Raw genomic sequence first — 17,006 nt, 5'->3', positions numbered from 1 at the left:
TCTAGAGGGCAAAATAAGACGAAAATCAAGAATATCAATTTCTTGAATGAAGCTTCGTTAAAAAGTTATTAACGTTCGAAGTTCCGCCAGTAGAACAGCAATTTGTCCAACTACTTGAATTCTTTTCTCGAAAATGTGTAGGATTTCTAGGGTATGTCTATTCACCAAAAATGATTGTAATTGACCCCCGCAACTAGAAATAATTTTGCTAGAATGATTTGAAATTTTTTAATTTTGTCGAAAAAAATACCCCCTTGTCGATTTTGATTGAAAATCCGTTTTTTATTTTTAATGAATTTGTTTGAGGCTGTACAGAAATATTGTTTAATACTTTTTTGTAGATACCCATGAGCTCTGCTTCTCTCCAAAATTTCATTGAAATATATTCACTATTGTAGGAGTTATGGTCGTTTGAAAATTGTACCACTTTTATGGGGGTTTTCTCACTTTACGAGGTTGAGAAACAATTTTTCGAATATTCTTGGATTTTCTACATATTCTTCACCAAAATACGTGTTGTTTTCATTTTGAATCTTTAAAATCGTCCAATCCGTCCAGAAGTTATGATATTTTAAACATACACATGAAATTTCAGGATAATTTTTTTGGATATTATATTTTCAGTAATGAATTTTTTTCTCGAAAGTGAGTAGGATTTCGGAGGTATGTTTATTAACCAAAAATGATTGTAATTGACCCCCACAACTAGAAATAATTTTTCTAGAATGATTTGAAATTTTTTAATTTTGTCGAAAAAAATACCCCCTTGTCGATTTTGATTGAAAATCCGTTTTTCATTTTTAATGAATTTGTTTGAGGCTGTACAGAAATATTGTTTAATACTTTTTTGTAGATACCCAAGAGCTCTGCTTCTCTCCAAAATTTCATTGAAATATATTCACTATTGTAGGAGTTATGGTCGTTTGAAAATTGTACCACTTTTATGGGGGTTTTCTCACTTTACGAGGTTGAGAAACAATTTTTCGAATATTCTTGGAATTTCTACATATTCTTCACCAAAATACGTGTTGTTTTCATTTTGAATCTTTAAAATCGTCCAATCCGTCCAGAAGTTATGATATTTTAAACATACGCATGAAATTTCAGGATAATTTTTTTGGATATTATATTTTCAGTAATGAATTTTTTTCTCGAAAGTGAGTAGGATTTCGGAGGTATGTTTATTAACCAAAAATGATTGTAATTGACCCCCACAACTAGAAATAATTTTTCTAGAATGATTTGAAATTTTCTAATTTTGTCGAAAAATTTCATGCCTACAATTTTTTTCTGGAAAGTGAGTAGGATTTCGAAGGTATGTCTATTAATAAAAAATGATTGTAATTAACCCCCGCAACCGAAAATATTTTTTTAGAACGATTTGATATTTTTTTTTTTGAAGTAGTATATTCATGGCCACTGGTCAGACATTATATTTTCAGTAATGAATTTTTTTCTCGAAAGTGCGTAGGATTTTGGGGGTAGGTCTATTCACCAAAAATGATTGTAATTAACCCCCGCAACCGAAAATATTTTTTTAGAACGATTTGAAATTTTTTAATTTAATTCTGTTAATAACTTTTTAACGAAGCCTCAATCAAAAAATTGATATTCTTGATTTTCGTTTTATTTTGGTCTCTAAAATCTCCCATTACAATTTTTCCCAGGGATGACCGAACACTCTGTATACGAACGCTCAGAAAAAGGACTAAAATGTTTGCATAGATCAAAACGTACGACTAAAGTTTTTTAATGTACTAAATAGTGGTAGACGGTTAAAAATGATGCGCGTGCCGCGGATTTTCACGGTTTTGAATTCCAAAGGAGAAACAGCCTGAACGTTCTGGTGTTTGAACAAGTAACCCCCGTTATCGAGCCAGGTCGATCGGTCGAGGCTGGTCTCGTATTCTCTACGTGCATGTCTACCTTCTAGTTGTATCGTATAGTAATCGAGTATAACGATCATGTATCACTAACGTGCATCGGGGCGCTCGTCGGCGGCTCCAGAGCTTTGTCTGCAGATAGTCAAAGATAGGAACGTACGGGGACCTGAGGATGTAACGCCTGATGGACCAGCGTCGCATGTTGCAGCGTGCCGGGTAATTCGCCAGCGGTAGAGTACGCCAGTGGATGGTGCCACAATTCAGGACCACCAGGGAAGAATGGGTTCCCTAGGTCTGGAATAGAACATACAGTTAGTGTGAAAGGTTTACACGGCTACGGTAGTATCGATGGGAACGATTAACGCTGTTTAATTAAATTCCTGTCGCGTTTACGGGTCACCCTACATGGCTCGTGTTAGGAACTTGGCGAGGCTTACGATACGGTCGCTTGTAAATGCCGCTATTTTTGAGGATAGCTCATTCCAATTCGCTTGTTAATAGTTACAGCTAAACGAGGAGTCAGGGCCCTAAAGAATCATTACAAAATTATTACAATACAACTCGTAGCAGGGCCCTGCTCCATCATTCTCAATAGCGACTGACGTGTCATAAACCTTCCAACTAGTCGCTCGGTCGATTAACGGCCTTGGTACCTGAGAACGGTCCCCAGTCGGGTGCTGGGAAATTTCTATTTTTCGGAGGGGTCCAGTTTGCACCCCGACTGGTGGGCGGCCACCTGGACTAGGCGGATTTCGGAAATCCAACCCCCGACCAGGGACATCAGCCGATTGGTCAGGTTCGTCACGCCTCATCGTCAATTTTAATATACAGGGTGATCAGCCACCCCTGGGAAAAATTTTAATGGGGGATTCTAGAGGCCAAAATAAGACGAAAATCAAGAATACCAATTTATTGATGAAGACTTCGTTAAAAAGTTATTAACGTTTAAAGTTTCATCCGTACTGAATTTTTTTCTCGAAAATGCGCAAGATTTCGGGGGTATGTCTATCCACCAAAAATGATTGTAATTGACCCCCGCAACAGAAAATAATTTTTCCAAAAAGATTTGAAATTTTTATTTTCCGTCGAAAAATTTCACACCTCGAATTTCTTTCTGGAAAGTGGGTAGGATCTCGGAGGTATGTCTATTCACCAAAAATGATTGTAATTGATCCCCGCAACCGAAAATAATTTTTTCAGAATTAATTAAAAATTTTTTTTTTCGTCGAAAAATTTAAGCATCTACCCCCTGTGGATTTTTCTTAAAAATTCGTTTTTGATTTTTAGTAATTTTGTTTTACACACCACAGAAAAGTTGTCTAATACTTTTTTGTTGGTACCTATGAGCTCTACTTCAGAAAAAAGTTTCATTGAAATATATTTACAATTGTAGGAGTTATGGCTGTTTGAAAATTGAACCATTTTTATGGGGTTTTTCTCATTTTGCGGAGTCAAGGAACAACTTTTCGAATATTTTTATAATTGCTACGTATTCTACACTAAAATACGCGGCGTTTGGCTTTTTGAACATTAAAATCGTCCTATCCGTTCAGAAGTTATGACGTTTTAAAGATTCGCATGAAAATTCGGGCAGACATTTTTGGCCAGAAATTATATTTTCGGTAAGGAATTTTTTTCTCGAATCTGAGTAGGATTTCGGGGGTATGTCTGTTGACTAAAAATGATTGTAATTGATCCCTGCAACTAAAAATAATTTTTCCAAGACGATTCGAAAGTCTTTTTTTTCACCCAAAACTTTCAGCACTTACTCGAATTTTTTTCTCGAAAATGCGCAAGATTTCGGTGGTATGTCTATTGACCAAAAATGATTGTAATTGTCCTCTGCAACTAAAAATAATTTTTCCAAGACGATTTGAAATTGTTGAATTTAATTGTTAATAACTTTTTAACGAAGCCTCCATCAACAAATTGGTATTCTTGATTTTCATCTTATGTTGGCCTCTAGATTCCCCGTTAAAATTTTTCCCATGGGTAATTGTACACCCTGTATAGCAACCAAATTCTAAATGAGTCAAATTGGCTCAGTCCGTAAATCTATTGTTAAACTGTTTACCAACTTGCTTTGTAGTCAGTGTTACAAGCTGCCAGTGAAACAATTGTAATAAGAGAAAAATAAAAATTATACACTATGTATATAAAAAGAAGAATAAAAGTTTCTAAAACAGTATCGTCATCATTTTTTGTATTCTCGTTTTCGTAAAAAAATTCAACTCGACAAATATTCACGAAATGTTATTTACACGTTGATTGCCACGGTGATTATTGGTGACTGGTATTTCAAGCTTTCTTTTAAACGCTTATAATGAATGATCTCTAATACCCATAATTTTTTAATATTAGTATTTTAAGAATGCTATAAAATTGAAAGTACACCATTTTGAGATTAAAATTCAAACAAATGTCGAATGCCTTTTTGTAAGTGAAAAACAGGCATGGTGTCAACTTGTTAAATATACATTACATAAGGTATTATGCTGATATATCTATTTATACCTACCAATTGACTTAAAATAAAAAAATTCCCGATTTTCCGACCCTCTCGATTACCCAACCCCTCATCCCTTATCCAGATTGGATAACCAAGGGACTACTGTAGTTCCAGTTTTAAAGGTTATTAATAACCTTGATAATTCCAACAGAAAATCCTTTGAAACAGTCTAAATTGTGTAATACAATTTCTTTTGTAATTTTCAATTTAAAGTTTGTGTCATAATACACTAGTGATAAGTCGAATTATTAAGGTCTCTATTATCAATACAGGGTGTTCCGCCACCACTGGAAAAAATTTTAATGGGGGATTCTAGAGGCCAAAATAAGATGAAAATTAAGAATCTCAATTTCTTGACTGAGGCTTCATTAAAAAGTTATTAAAAATTTAAATTAAAAAATTTCAAATCATTCTAAAAAAATTATTTTCGGTTGCGTGGGTTAATTACAATCATTTTCGGTGAACAGACATAACCCGAAATTCTACGCTCTTTCGAGAAAGAAAAAAAAATCTAATGCGAAGCCAGAAATCCTCCCCTCAAAGTTAAAGCAAATCTTTAAAATGTCATAACTCCTGAACGGACTGGAGGATTTTAATTTTTCAAAATACAAACAACGCGTATTTTAGTGGAGAATATGTAGAAATTCTAAAAATAATGAAAAAGTTGTTCCTTGACACCGTAAAGTGAGAAAAACTCCGTAAAACTGCTCCAATTTTCGAACGGCCATAACTCCTACAGTAGTAAAGATATCAAATTGAAATTTTTTTCTGAAGCAGAGCCCATGGGTACCTACAAAAAAGTATTAAACAACTTTTCTGTGGAGCGTCAAACAAGTTTATTAAAAATGAAAAACAAATTTTTAAGAAAAACGATAGGGGTAGTAGATGCTTAAATTTTTCAAAAAAATTCAAAAATTTCAAATCGTTATGGAAAAATTATTTTCGGCTGCGGGGATGAATTACAATAATTTTTGGTGAATAGATCTAACTCCGAAATCCCACCCACTTTCTAGAAAAAAATTCAGTACAGGCAGAACTTCAAACGTTAATAACTTTTTGACAAAGCCGCCATCAACAAATTGGTATTCTTGATTTTCGTCTTATTTTGGCCTCTAGAATCTCCCATTAAAATTTTTCTCAAGGGTGGCCGAACACCCTGTATATACGCTTTTATCATTAAGTTCACTAATATAAAGTTTACGAATCTACTTATTACGTCAAAATTTCACTTCACATTTATCTATCAATGTCTCTATCGAAAATCGAAATCTTTATTTTAATTTCAATTTTCTTCGTTTCTACAGTTCAGCGAACGAAACGCGCAAAAATACTGCAGACCTTACCGAAAAGATTAAGCAAACGAATCTTTGGTTCAACCAGCAAGAGAAGTTAGAGCAAGCGCGTTAGACGCAATCGATACTTCCTATTTTAATTAAATCGACGTCGTCCTCGTCCAGCGAATATATTAAAAATTGCCATCCACTTTGCTAGAACAATTGTATTTTAGCATCGCCGAACAATTGCAGTCGGTTTGATGCTCTAGATTTAACACTTCTTAACACGGAACATAATTATACAATCCTATCTGATTCTCTCAGTGCTCTCCTTTGCCTCCAATACCCGAAAATAGACATAAGAATTAACCCTTACATCCTCAAAGCCAAAAAAAAAATACAATGAATTTAGACTAAGAACTGTAAGTGATAGCCATGTAGAATTTATTTGGATTCCATCACACTCAGGTATTTGGGGTAACGAAAGAGCTGATGCATTGGCCAAATCTGCTACTATCGAGCATTCCGATAAAAATATTAACATTCCAATGACAGACTTTAGAGAAATATTAAAACGAGACTGTATTTCAAACACCACAAGGCTCATTAAAGAACAAGGGAAGGAAAAAGGAAAAGAATATTTTGAATTCTTTTATACAAAATTTAACAAACCGTGGTTCCGGGGCAAAAAAACTCACACGTGAGCTTACCACTACAATCAACCGTTGCAGATCCAACCACTACAATCTTGCTGCTTCCCTGTCTCGCGTTGGCATAGTTAATTGCGCCAGATGTAATTGTAACGCCGAGAAGCAGGATCTAAATCACATTGTTTTTTAATGCCCTCTCTACGAAACTCAGAGAATCGAACTTATAGAAAGACTTAGAAAAGAAGGCAAATATTGCATGAAAGCTTCCTCATGAAAGCAAATATTGCAGCGTGTATTCATGTTTACCGTTTTCTTAAGAAATGTAACTTACAAATTTAAGTTATTCGCACCACCTATAATCATTCTTGTAAACTATTAAATTCATGTATAGCTATATAACTCTCACAAGAGTTTCACGAAGCTAAGTAATAAAAAAAAAAAATTGCAGTCGATCGAAAAACATTCTTACCGATCCAACCGTATAATCGCGAACGTTATGCAATACGAGCAAATCGTCCACAGGTACATTTTGATTAAAGAATTATCAGTGAAAAGTGGCAATCTTGTTGCTAATGTCATTACGCCGTGTTCCTTTTCGAGCTGACGCGTTATTAGCCGGTGCCTGGTCGTAAGTTCCTACACCACAGCGAGGATTATTTACAGCGAAACTACATAATGGCGTGATACCATCGAACGTAATCACAGTCGTTGCACGGGAGAAACATTACGTACTTCTTGGAAACGCGAGTCGGAAAACGCTTACGATTAGCCGCCACCGACAATGAACGTCGCTTGTCGAGGTCCGTCTGATCTCTTCAAAGAATGGCATTACAAGTTTCTTATCGAACGTTCGAGGTCGCACGGCGCATTGTTCGCGTTTGGTCTTCGATTTTCAAAGGCTTTTCGGCAACGTGATTTTCTCGAATAGAGAAATTTTACGTGGAATGCGATGCGAGGATTAGAAAATCAAATCTTATCTATCTAGACTCGTGTCAGAGTTTAAATTGACGTTTATATTTTTAATGAGTTAACGTATATATTTATCAAGTGTTTATACTGTAGATACTGAAAGAATAATAAAATTGACAAATATTTTCTGATTAATAATATTATTATAGATGGTAATTGAATGACAACGTATAATTAACGAGAAGTATGATATCCCTTTAAAAGTATGCATAATTTTCGACACGCTATTTTTTCAATATTTTAATGATTTTATAAATTGTAGTTTTGTGCATCGATCCTTTTATTGGACGTTTCTTTCCAACTTATCTCACGAGTGCTCTGTTGGATTTATATCGAGACTTTGAGGTGGTCAAGACAGTACCGATATGTTATTATTTTCCAAAAATTTTGTAACTATTTCATCATTGTCGCGTTGAAAAGCCCTATTATTTCTGAATTTTTCTATAGACGAAAACAAATTCTCTTTTAACGACTCTAGTTACTTCACTGCAATACGTTTTCTATATTTATTTTTCATAATACTTAAGGAGGTATTGCTGTCTAGACTGTCAATTTCACGGCCCTTTTTGTGATTTTTTTTTAGTGATAGATAGGCTGTTTTGTACTGAGACTTTGTAGATATATTTATTCGTCTTATAAGCACGTACAATATTTTTTTCATGGAAAAATATTAAAAATCGTGGGAATTATAACTTCTTATTTAATGGCTCTTTTGGAAAAGGTGCTCCAATGGCTTTCAGGATTCCAGATACTTTGAAACAGAGGGGGTTAAAGTATCTTCAGAAGGAAGGTTGTAGTTATAGCAGGAACTAGGGAGAAGTCAAAATCCTGATAAATAAAGAAATGGCGACACTTCAAGTTTCGAATTTCTATTTGTTAATCGTTCTTTTGTTTTTAGCGTATCAAAAAAAAATAGTAAAACTCAATATTTTTTTAAATCTCTAGCTCCAGCTATAAAGGCGTGGCTGCTGAATATTCTCTCCAAATTTGAAGTCAATCGGTTTGCTAGATCTTGAAATATCATGTAAGCCAGTTTAAATGCGTTTTTTTAAACAAGAAGCTATAACTCTCGCAATTTTTAACATTTTTTGATGAAAAAAATACTGTACATACCTATAAGACGAATAAATATATCAGCAAAATGTCACTACAATACAACCTACCTGTCGTTAAAAAAAAAATCACAAAAAAGGCCGAAGAAATGACAGCCTAGACAGCAATACTCACTTAAGCAATATTATAAGCCATCACCGAGTTTTACAGTGGGTGTTAATTTTTCTTGGTATTCAGTCTTACGTTTATTTTCTGTAGTTTGTGTAAATTGCATTAACATTAACAACGCTTTGCACGTGCATTTTTATACCCTATATGCCTATATACAGCTGTGCATTCGATAAAAAAATGTATTATTATACAATTTCGAATAAATTCTAAGACCAATGGTTTATAACGTAAAAGATTTCCATTTAAAGATTACGAAACTATTTGAATCCAGTAAATACTAAAGCATGAATACCTTTTTTTACAAAATTTAGTTTTAAATTATATTACAAGAATAAAATTTGAATTCTATTTTATCTATCTGTCAAAAATTTGTGAGAAGGTGAAGTTTGAGAAACTCTGTCTTCCATTTTGTACACAGTGTCCTAATCGGGCAAACGATGCATCCACATGCAAAAATAATCGAAAATGTAGAATACAATTTGTTCGCATATTGCTTCGTTAGAGAGATAATTGTGTTTGAAAACTTCTCGTGTACGCAATTGTATACGATTCAACTGGTGTGTTTGTCCATTATTCAATGTTTCTACTTGTACCCATGTCCACGCTTTACTGGACGCGTACCCGACGAATTTCCAAAATCGATTTCTTCGAAAACGAACCATTGTGCAAACAAATACTATTTTACATTTTCGATTTATCTTTGCATGTAGAATCACCCCTTGCATCATTCATTCTGGGATAAGCTGTATAATCTACAATTCTTTTACAAAGAACGACATGCTGTAATATTTACAAATACAGAAAAGTTTTGCGAATAAACTAATCAATATTACTTATATTCCGAATTTGATAGTTTTCTTGTACATTATTATCAAAATTGACCAAATATTGGGATTTATATTTTTCAGAAGATTTCGAATTCTTATTTTAGGTATAAACAGGCTATTCTATAGTAACTTGCAATGTTACAAAGAGTAATTGATAGTTTTCTTCTACATTACCGTCAAAGTTGACCAAATATTGGGATTTATATTTTTCAAAAGATTGCAAATTCTTTTTTTAGGTATAAACAGGCTATTCTATAGTAAATTGCAATGTTACAAAGAGCAATTGATAGTTTTCTTTTATATTACCGTCAAAGTTGACCAAATATTGGGATTTATATTTTTCAGAAGATTTCGAATTCTTATTTTAGGTATAAACAGGCTATTCTATAGTAACTTGCAATGTTACAAAGAGTAATTGATAGTTTTCTTCTACATTACCGTCAAAGTTGACCAAATATTGGGATTTATATTTTTCAGAAGATTTCGAATTCTTATTTTAAGTATAACCAGGCTATAGTAACTTGCAATGTTACAAAGAGCAATGGTAGAAATTAGCCTATTTTGTTTCTGGCAAACAATTATGTATTTCGGAATCCTTAAGACCTGTAGAAATATATATTGAAGAAAACCTTGGTCGTCTAATAAATAAAAAATGGCTAATTTCTACCATTGTCCCTTGAATTTTTACGCGTTTCTAATTTACACTTGATCGTATCGGGCAATCAAAAGAATTCTGCAGCGCTTCGATTCGTAGACCGAGTTCATTGTTTGTCGTAGAACCATTCAGTTTATTCGAGTCTTTCTTCTTTGCTGCTCCCATCGCCAGGTGAACAGGAAGTGCTCGACGCTCGCACGTATTACATTCGCGACTCGAAACGAGGGTCGTCTGGCGTCACAGTAAAATCAATGAAAATCGATGCAAAGCGGCTTCTACGAAACCGTTTGTTTCTCACAGCCAGCGATACGTCACGAACATGCAATTAGTCCAGAACTATTGCTCACAGTGGCCACGGTTGCGCAACAAGACGCTCTTTTGTATAACGCTGCAGCACGATCGGTCGAGGGAGATCTATCTAGCTCAACCTTATTGCATCGAGCTTTATGAATAATCTTTTCGATCAGGCTACACCTACATTGACCGATTCTAAGAACGGGGACGAGCTATAGACATTTTCTAAACGATTGACCCGAACGTGGTGCAATATTACGAAAGTACACTGCTGACCAATATTATAAGTTCACTTCATTTTTGGTTCGTTTATTGTTACGGTTAGAACTGTTCTTTCTTTGGCAGAATTACGTAAAAAGTAATGGGACAAGATTCAGCAGTATTTACGTAAACAATGAATAACCCTTTTTAAGAAAAATGCTGCTTGTAGGATAAAAACATAGGCTCCATTATAAATAATCATTTATTTATAAACTAATTACAATGAAAATTGTTCTTAATAATCGGTAGCCGATCCACGACGGTGAATTAGTTGGAAAATTCTTGATTTCATACTGTTTATAAGATTTTCTGTCATACCTTGATCAATTCCTAGCCATGCGATAACATTTACTGCTTTTAATTTCTACACTGTAGAATATTTTATATTATTTCGATAAATTCACCAGACGAGTATTCCCCATACATTTTCCATAGGATTTACATCCGAAGAATAAGTTGGCCATATGTAATTTTGAATATTGTGGTCTCTAAACCATGCCTGAGTACTGGCACTACGATGGATAGAGGCATTGTCTTCTTAAAATTTAAATATTATTGTACTATGTTCTCCGACGTACGGGAACAAATATGTTTCCAAAACTCTTTGATAATCTTCTAAAGAAAATTACAACATTTTTTTTCATAGCTTTATCTTTCGTGAATTTTTACGTAATACTGTAAAAAAAAAAACAATAGTTGCAACTATCGCAATAAATGAGACAAAAATGAAGTGAATTTATAATATTGGTCAACAGTGTATGTCGGACAATTTTGCAGTTGAAATTGTGGCGCGCATGTGGTCGCACGATGGCGCTTTACGTTGGAGTACTGGTCGACCGTAGGGGAACCCCCCGAGTGAAACTCGCCAGTCGGTTGCGGGGAATTCTCGTGTCTGTTGTATTAATATTCGAAACAGTTGTATAAAACCCAGACCTAGTCCTTTAGAAATTGCATACGGTCTGTGAAAAATTGTAACATCCTCAAAAACGACACTGTTCATTGTCGACTGCAGCGGAAACCTTTCACGTGGCGGCAACATTATCTTTCGTGTATTTTTACGTAATACTGTAAAAAAAAAACAATAGTTGCAACTATCGCAATAAACGAGACAAAAATGAAGTGAACTTATAATATTGGTCAGCAGTGTATGTTGGACAATTTTGCAGTTGAAATTGTGGCGCGCATGTGGCCGCACGATGGCGCTTTACGTTGGAGTACTGGTCGACCATAGGGGAACCCCTCGAGTGAAGCTCGCCAGTCGGTTGCGGGGAATTCTCGTGTCTGTTGTATTACTATTCGAAACATCTCTTCTTTGTTACCTCTGTAATTTCGCTCTATGGTGTATTAGACCTGAATAAATTACATTTCATATTACTATCGGACCACAGAAATAATTATAATTTTGTCCATACTGCCACGGAACATCTAAGCTTTCCTATAGTGGAATGAAATTTGTATAGGAACACCATGATTCACTGAAATTCATTCGTTCCATGCATTATCACTGGTTATAAATCGGAATCTTCATTATCGCCAGAGTACGTCTACCGCGAACCGAAGATGTAAACAAAGTCGCGAGTTTCGTGTTCGTAAACACAGATTCAAAGATACCTGCCGAGGTACGAAATTTGTTTAAGGACAATAACATTTACTTAGGTCTGTAACGTCACTGATGTCAGGAACATCGTCTCACTTCAAAGAATAGCAATATTAGGAGAGTTTAATACTTTATTTTACAAACGATTTAAAACAATTTCATTTCTATTAGAACGTAACGACGAAAAATTGCAAGTTTGGAAGAAGACTGAAAAATAGAAACATAATGTGACGCAGATAATTTGTTTAAACTTGGTGAAAATTATGGTAAACATTTTCCAAAATTTTGTTTTCGTTCCTAACTTTACATGACATTGAACGTCATTATACTGCATATTGTTAATTTTGTCTTGATACAAATTTTTGTACGATATAACAAAATATGTAGTGTTTCGTTAAAAAAATTTATAGGGGCCCACCTCAATAAACAGAATTGCGTTTGTGCATTCTTGTACTTTCAGAAAAAATAGTTTCTGTAATAGCACGTGCAATATTTTAATCATATTCTCTATCCATATATGTGTTTTGTTTATCTTCTTTTATGCATTTTTTAGTAACTTTCACAGACAATTATGAAGTGATCTTATAATATTAACCAGCAGTATAGAAGAGAAAAACGCATTGAAAATCCAAAAAAAGCACGAAACAGAATTTTAATACCGTGAAATGGGCACTTCTTAAACGTTACAAATTTTTTGGGATGCGAATTTAAATTGCATTGTTTAAAAGTAGAAAACTTGTGTGAGTGTAAGCAACCAACATTATAAGTAACATTATTTTTTTTTGAAGTATTACATTTTATTCAAAAAAAGAACGCATAGTTTATACGTACATGTGAATAGTTATTTAAGTTAAATTATTTATTATTTAATATTTGGTGCACCTAAGTTTTCCTTCATGAACTGCTTCGATCCATCTTGGCATACTACTTACTAATATTTCACATTATATGGAACATCTCCACATCTTGAGCAACATTGTAATTTCTTTTATGTGTTTTTTAATAACTTTCCCGATTTCAGTTCCAACAGTTTCAAAAGTAGAGATTTGATCTGAGAAGTTCACCTAATTCCCGCTGAATTTCCTACGTACAAAGATTCATTAAATCTTGCAACTTTCATCTTAATGATCTTGATGATTTTAATTATATATCGTTAAAAATTCGAATCAGTTAAGGAACTCCTTTTATGAATTTTTAATAGACCCATCGCCTTTGTTAATACTAAGAAAGATAGTGCATCTGGGATGAAATATGATTTATCGTGTAATGTTGTATTACGATCGGTTGATCTAAGTAGTTCAACCTGGCTACATTGTAATTAGCGATTTTCCTGTAGGCTGGGAATATCTAATTTCCCGCAGAATTGTTTACAGTTCTTGCGCAGATATAAATTTCCCTAATGAGCTGTGAAAATTTTGTATACTACAGGCACATAATCAGTTTATTTAAAATTGTTATTTATCTCCGTGTTAACAGATTCACAATAGAGTTTATCGTACAACGCGTTTGCTTACAATTTTTCAAGTGACCCACATAGTTTGTTCAATGTCTATTGTTCCCTCGAGAATATTCGTTTCGTTCTGTTTCTCCCACGACAAGTCTCCAGAATTATTAAATGTAATAAACTATTCAAACCAACTCCGGCCATGATTCTGCGTTTACATTTGTTATTACTCACGACCATAAAAATTCTTTCTAATTGTTCTCGTCTGCGTTCATTCGAAATTTTACTGTTTTCGCGGCAGTGTTGTAATTATTTCGTTTAAAAAATCAACCTGTTCTTCTTCTCCATCGTGGTTATTCGTTTTTCTAAACGAAACTGTGTATTCACTGTACTAATGAACCGCGTCATATAAACTACAAAAAATAATTGGGAGATCGTCGTATTCAGATGACTTTATTATTCGCTAACAAATATTTTATAAGCTCCAAACGCTACGCAAATTAATTGCTTGTATTTAAATAAATACTAACAATCATTGAAATATTTCAAACTTTTATAAGAAAATCATGTTCACTATTAGATGTCAGTTCTGAAATCATTCAACTGTCATTCGTAAACTTATGAGATCATTCTTTTGTCTTACTATCAATTTTGACAATTTACGTATCTTTAGGTTGAGTAAAATGCGACACTAAGTATTTAGTATTACTGGTTTATAGTGAAAGTTTAATTTCTACTGTATTAGGAGTGTTTAAATACTGGTTATTTATATATACAGGGTGTTAGGTCACCCCTGGGAAAAATTTTAATGGGAGATTCTAGAGGCCAAAATAGGACGAAAATCAAGAATACCAATTTGTTGATGGAGGCTTCGTTAAAAAGTTATTAACGTCTGAAGTTCCACCCTTATTGAATTTTTTTCTCGAAACTGCGTAGGAATTCGAAGGTATGTCTATTCACCAAAATTGATTGTAATTGACCCCCGCAACCAAAAATATTTTTTCTAGAACGATTTGAAATTTTTTTTTTTCGTCAAAAAATTTAGGCACCTGATTAGATTTTCGGTAAGGAATTTTTTTTCTCGAAAATGCGTAGAATTTTGAGGGTATGCGTAATGACCAAAAATGATTGTAATTGATCCCCGCAATAAAAAATATTTTTTCCAGAACGATTTGAAATTTCTTTTTCCCGTCAAAAAATTTCACACCTTTTCGAATTTTTTTTTAGAAAGTGGGTAGAATTTCGGGGGTATGTCTATTCACCAAAATTGATTGTAATTGACCCCCGCAACCAAAAATATTTTTTCTAGAACGATTTGAAATTTTTTTTTTTCGTCAAAAAATTTAGGCACCTGATTAGATTTTCGGTAAGGAATTTTTTTTCTCGAAAATGCGTAGGATTTTGAGGGTATGTGTAATGACCAAAAATGATTGTAATTGATCCCCGCAATAAAAAATATTTTTTCCAGAACGATTTGAAATTTCTTTTTCCCGTCAAAAAATTTCACACCTTTTCGAATTTTTTTTTAGAAAGTGGGTAGAATTTCGGGGGTATATCTATTCACCAAAATTAATTGCAATTGAGTCCCGCAATCGAAAATAATTTTTTCAGAACGATTTGAAACTTTTTTTTTTCGTCAAAAAATTTAGGCACCTGATTAGATTTTCGGTAAGGAATTTTTTTTCTCGAAAATGCGTAGGATTTTGAGGGTATGTGTAATGACCAAAAATGATTGTAATTGATCCCCGCAATAAAAAATATTTTTTCCAGAACGATTTGAAATTTCTTTTTCCCGTCAAAAAATTTCACACCTTTTCGAATTTTTTTTTAGAAAGTGGGTAGGATTTCGGGGGTATGTCTATTCACCAAAATTAATTGCAATTGAGTCCCGCAATCGAAAATAATTTTTCCAGAACGATTTGAAACTTTTTTTTTTTCGTCAAAAAATTTAGGCACCTGATTAGATTTTCGGTAAGGAATTTTTTTTCTCGAAAATGCGTAGAATTTTGAGGGTATGCGTAATGACCAAAAATGATTGTAATTGATCCCCGCAACCGAAAATAATTTTTTTAGAACGATTTGAAAAATTTTTTATCGACGAAAAGTGTCAGTAGAATGTTCCTAGTCAGACATTGTATTTTCGGTGAAGTATTTTTGTTTCGAAAATACGTAGGATTTGGAGGGTATGTGTAATGACCAAAAATGATTGTAATTAACCCCCGCAACCGAAAATAATTTTTCCAAAACGATTTGAAATTTTTTAATTTAATTGTTAATAACTTCTTAACGAAGCCTCAGTCAAGAAATTGATATTCTTGATTTTCGTTTTATTTTGGCCTCTAGAATTCCTTATTAAAATTTTTCCCAGGGGTGGCTGTATACCCAATTAATAATTTATCTTGTCACATTTGACGAACAACATAGGTAATAAATTTGGTAAATCATTTATTTATTATTCCGTGGCAATATTACTTATTTAGTATTGGTAAATAATCAGGAAATTTAGTATCATACGAATAATATCAAAAAGTACCAAAAAATCGAATAAAATAATAGCTACATGTATTAATCGAATATCCCTAAATAGGAAATTCGATTTTACTCCCTACAATTCACATCTATTTTTTTCTGCGCGTTAACACTTCGACTGCCATGTCACCCATATATGGGTGACAGGATTTACCATTATGATACTAGAAAAATTAATTTTCAAATTAAGACGTGTTGATGAGGTCGATCTCTCGTCTCAACCAAACATTTGCGATGAGCTCAAACATTTATTGCTTCTCAGCAGGCGATGACCAGACATCCATCCAGTGCCTGAGAAATAAGTTACTCCATTTCTTTAACAAGACGTTTAGGGAATTAAGTTTGAATAGAATTTGTGAATTTTAACAAGGTTACAATAATAACTACTGAAACAAATTTTAGGTTACGTAGTTTACGATAGTCTAAAATCAACATTTTACTTTTACAGGATATTATACAGTTTTGATTTGCCAATGAACGTGTTAAATGATTTTTCAAAACCTTAACGAAGGTTCGCGCGAATTTTGTCGTTCGAGACAATCGAAACGAAAATAAACCATCATGGCGCGTCCGTTTCGCGTCCTCTGAGTGGAATATCGACAGCGCAATTGAAACGTCAATTCGTGTAACGTCTATAGAAAGTATCGGACGGTTTTGATTCACTCCATCGTATAAAAATGTCGTTTGGAATATCATTTATCTACGCGAAACTGTACGCTGGCTGAAATTTCGTAAAAGTGTAGAATGCGCTCGGTTCCGTTAAATTGCCACGGACAATACGAAATTTTCGAACGCAATAATTGAGGTAAACGCGACCGCAACGGGATGCGCGATTGTTATGCTTCTGTAGCCAACGTGTAAAGGACATTCGTTTGGAATACGCGATGACG

At 33.8% G+C, this 17,006-nt stretch overlaps 1 protein-coding gene across 4 annotated transcripts in view; it reads right to left on the bottom strand.

Moving 5' to 3' along the window:
* Positions 1–17,006, bottom strand: part of LOC143343449 (protein couch potato) — a 401,571-nt gene that overhangs the window by 58,642 nt on the left and 325,923 nt on the right. For all 4 annotated transcript variants that reach the window (XR_013079967.1, XM_076768370.1, XM_076768360.1 and 1 more), the window contains exon 6: positions 2,044–2,177. Coding sequence is in view for 3 of the 4 variants with exons in the window: in XM_076768370.1 (XP_076624485.1) it covers positions 2,044–2,177 (134 nt within the window). In the remaining variant the exon portion in view is untranslated. The remainder of the gene's footprint in view (positions 1–2,043; positions 2,178–17,006) is intronic.

This window comes from Colletes latitarsis, chromosome 1 (genome assembly GCF_051014445.1).
Source record: "Colletes latitarsis isolate SP2378_abdomen chromosome 1, iyColLati1, whole genome shotgun sequence".
NCBI lineage: Eukaryota > Metazoa > Arthropoda > Insecta > Hymenoptera > Colletidae > Colletes > Colletes latitarsis.
The sequence above is the reverse complement of the archived record's forward strand: the minus strand, read 5'-3'. Positions and strand labels throughout refer to the sequence as shown.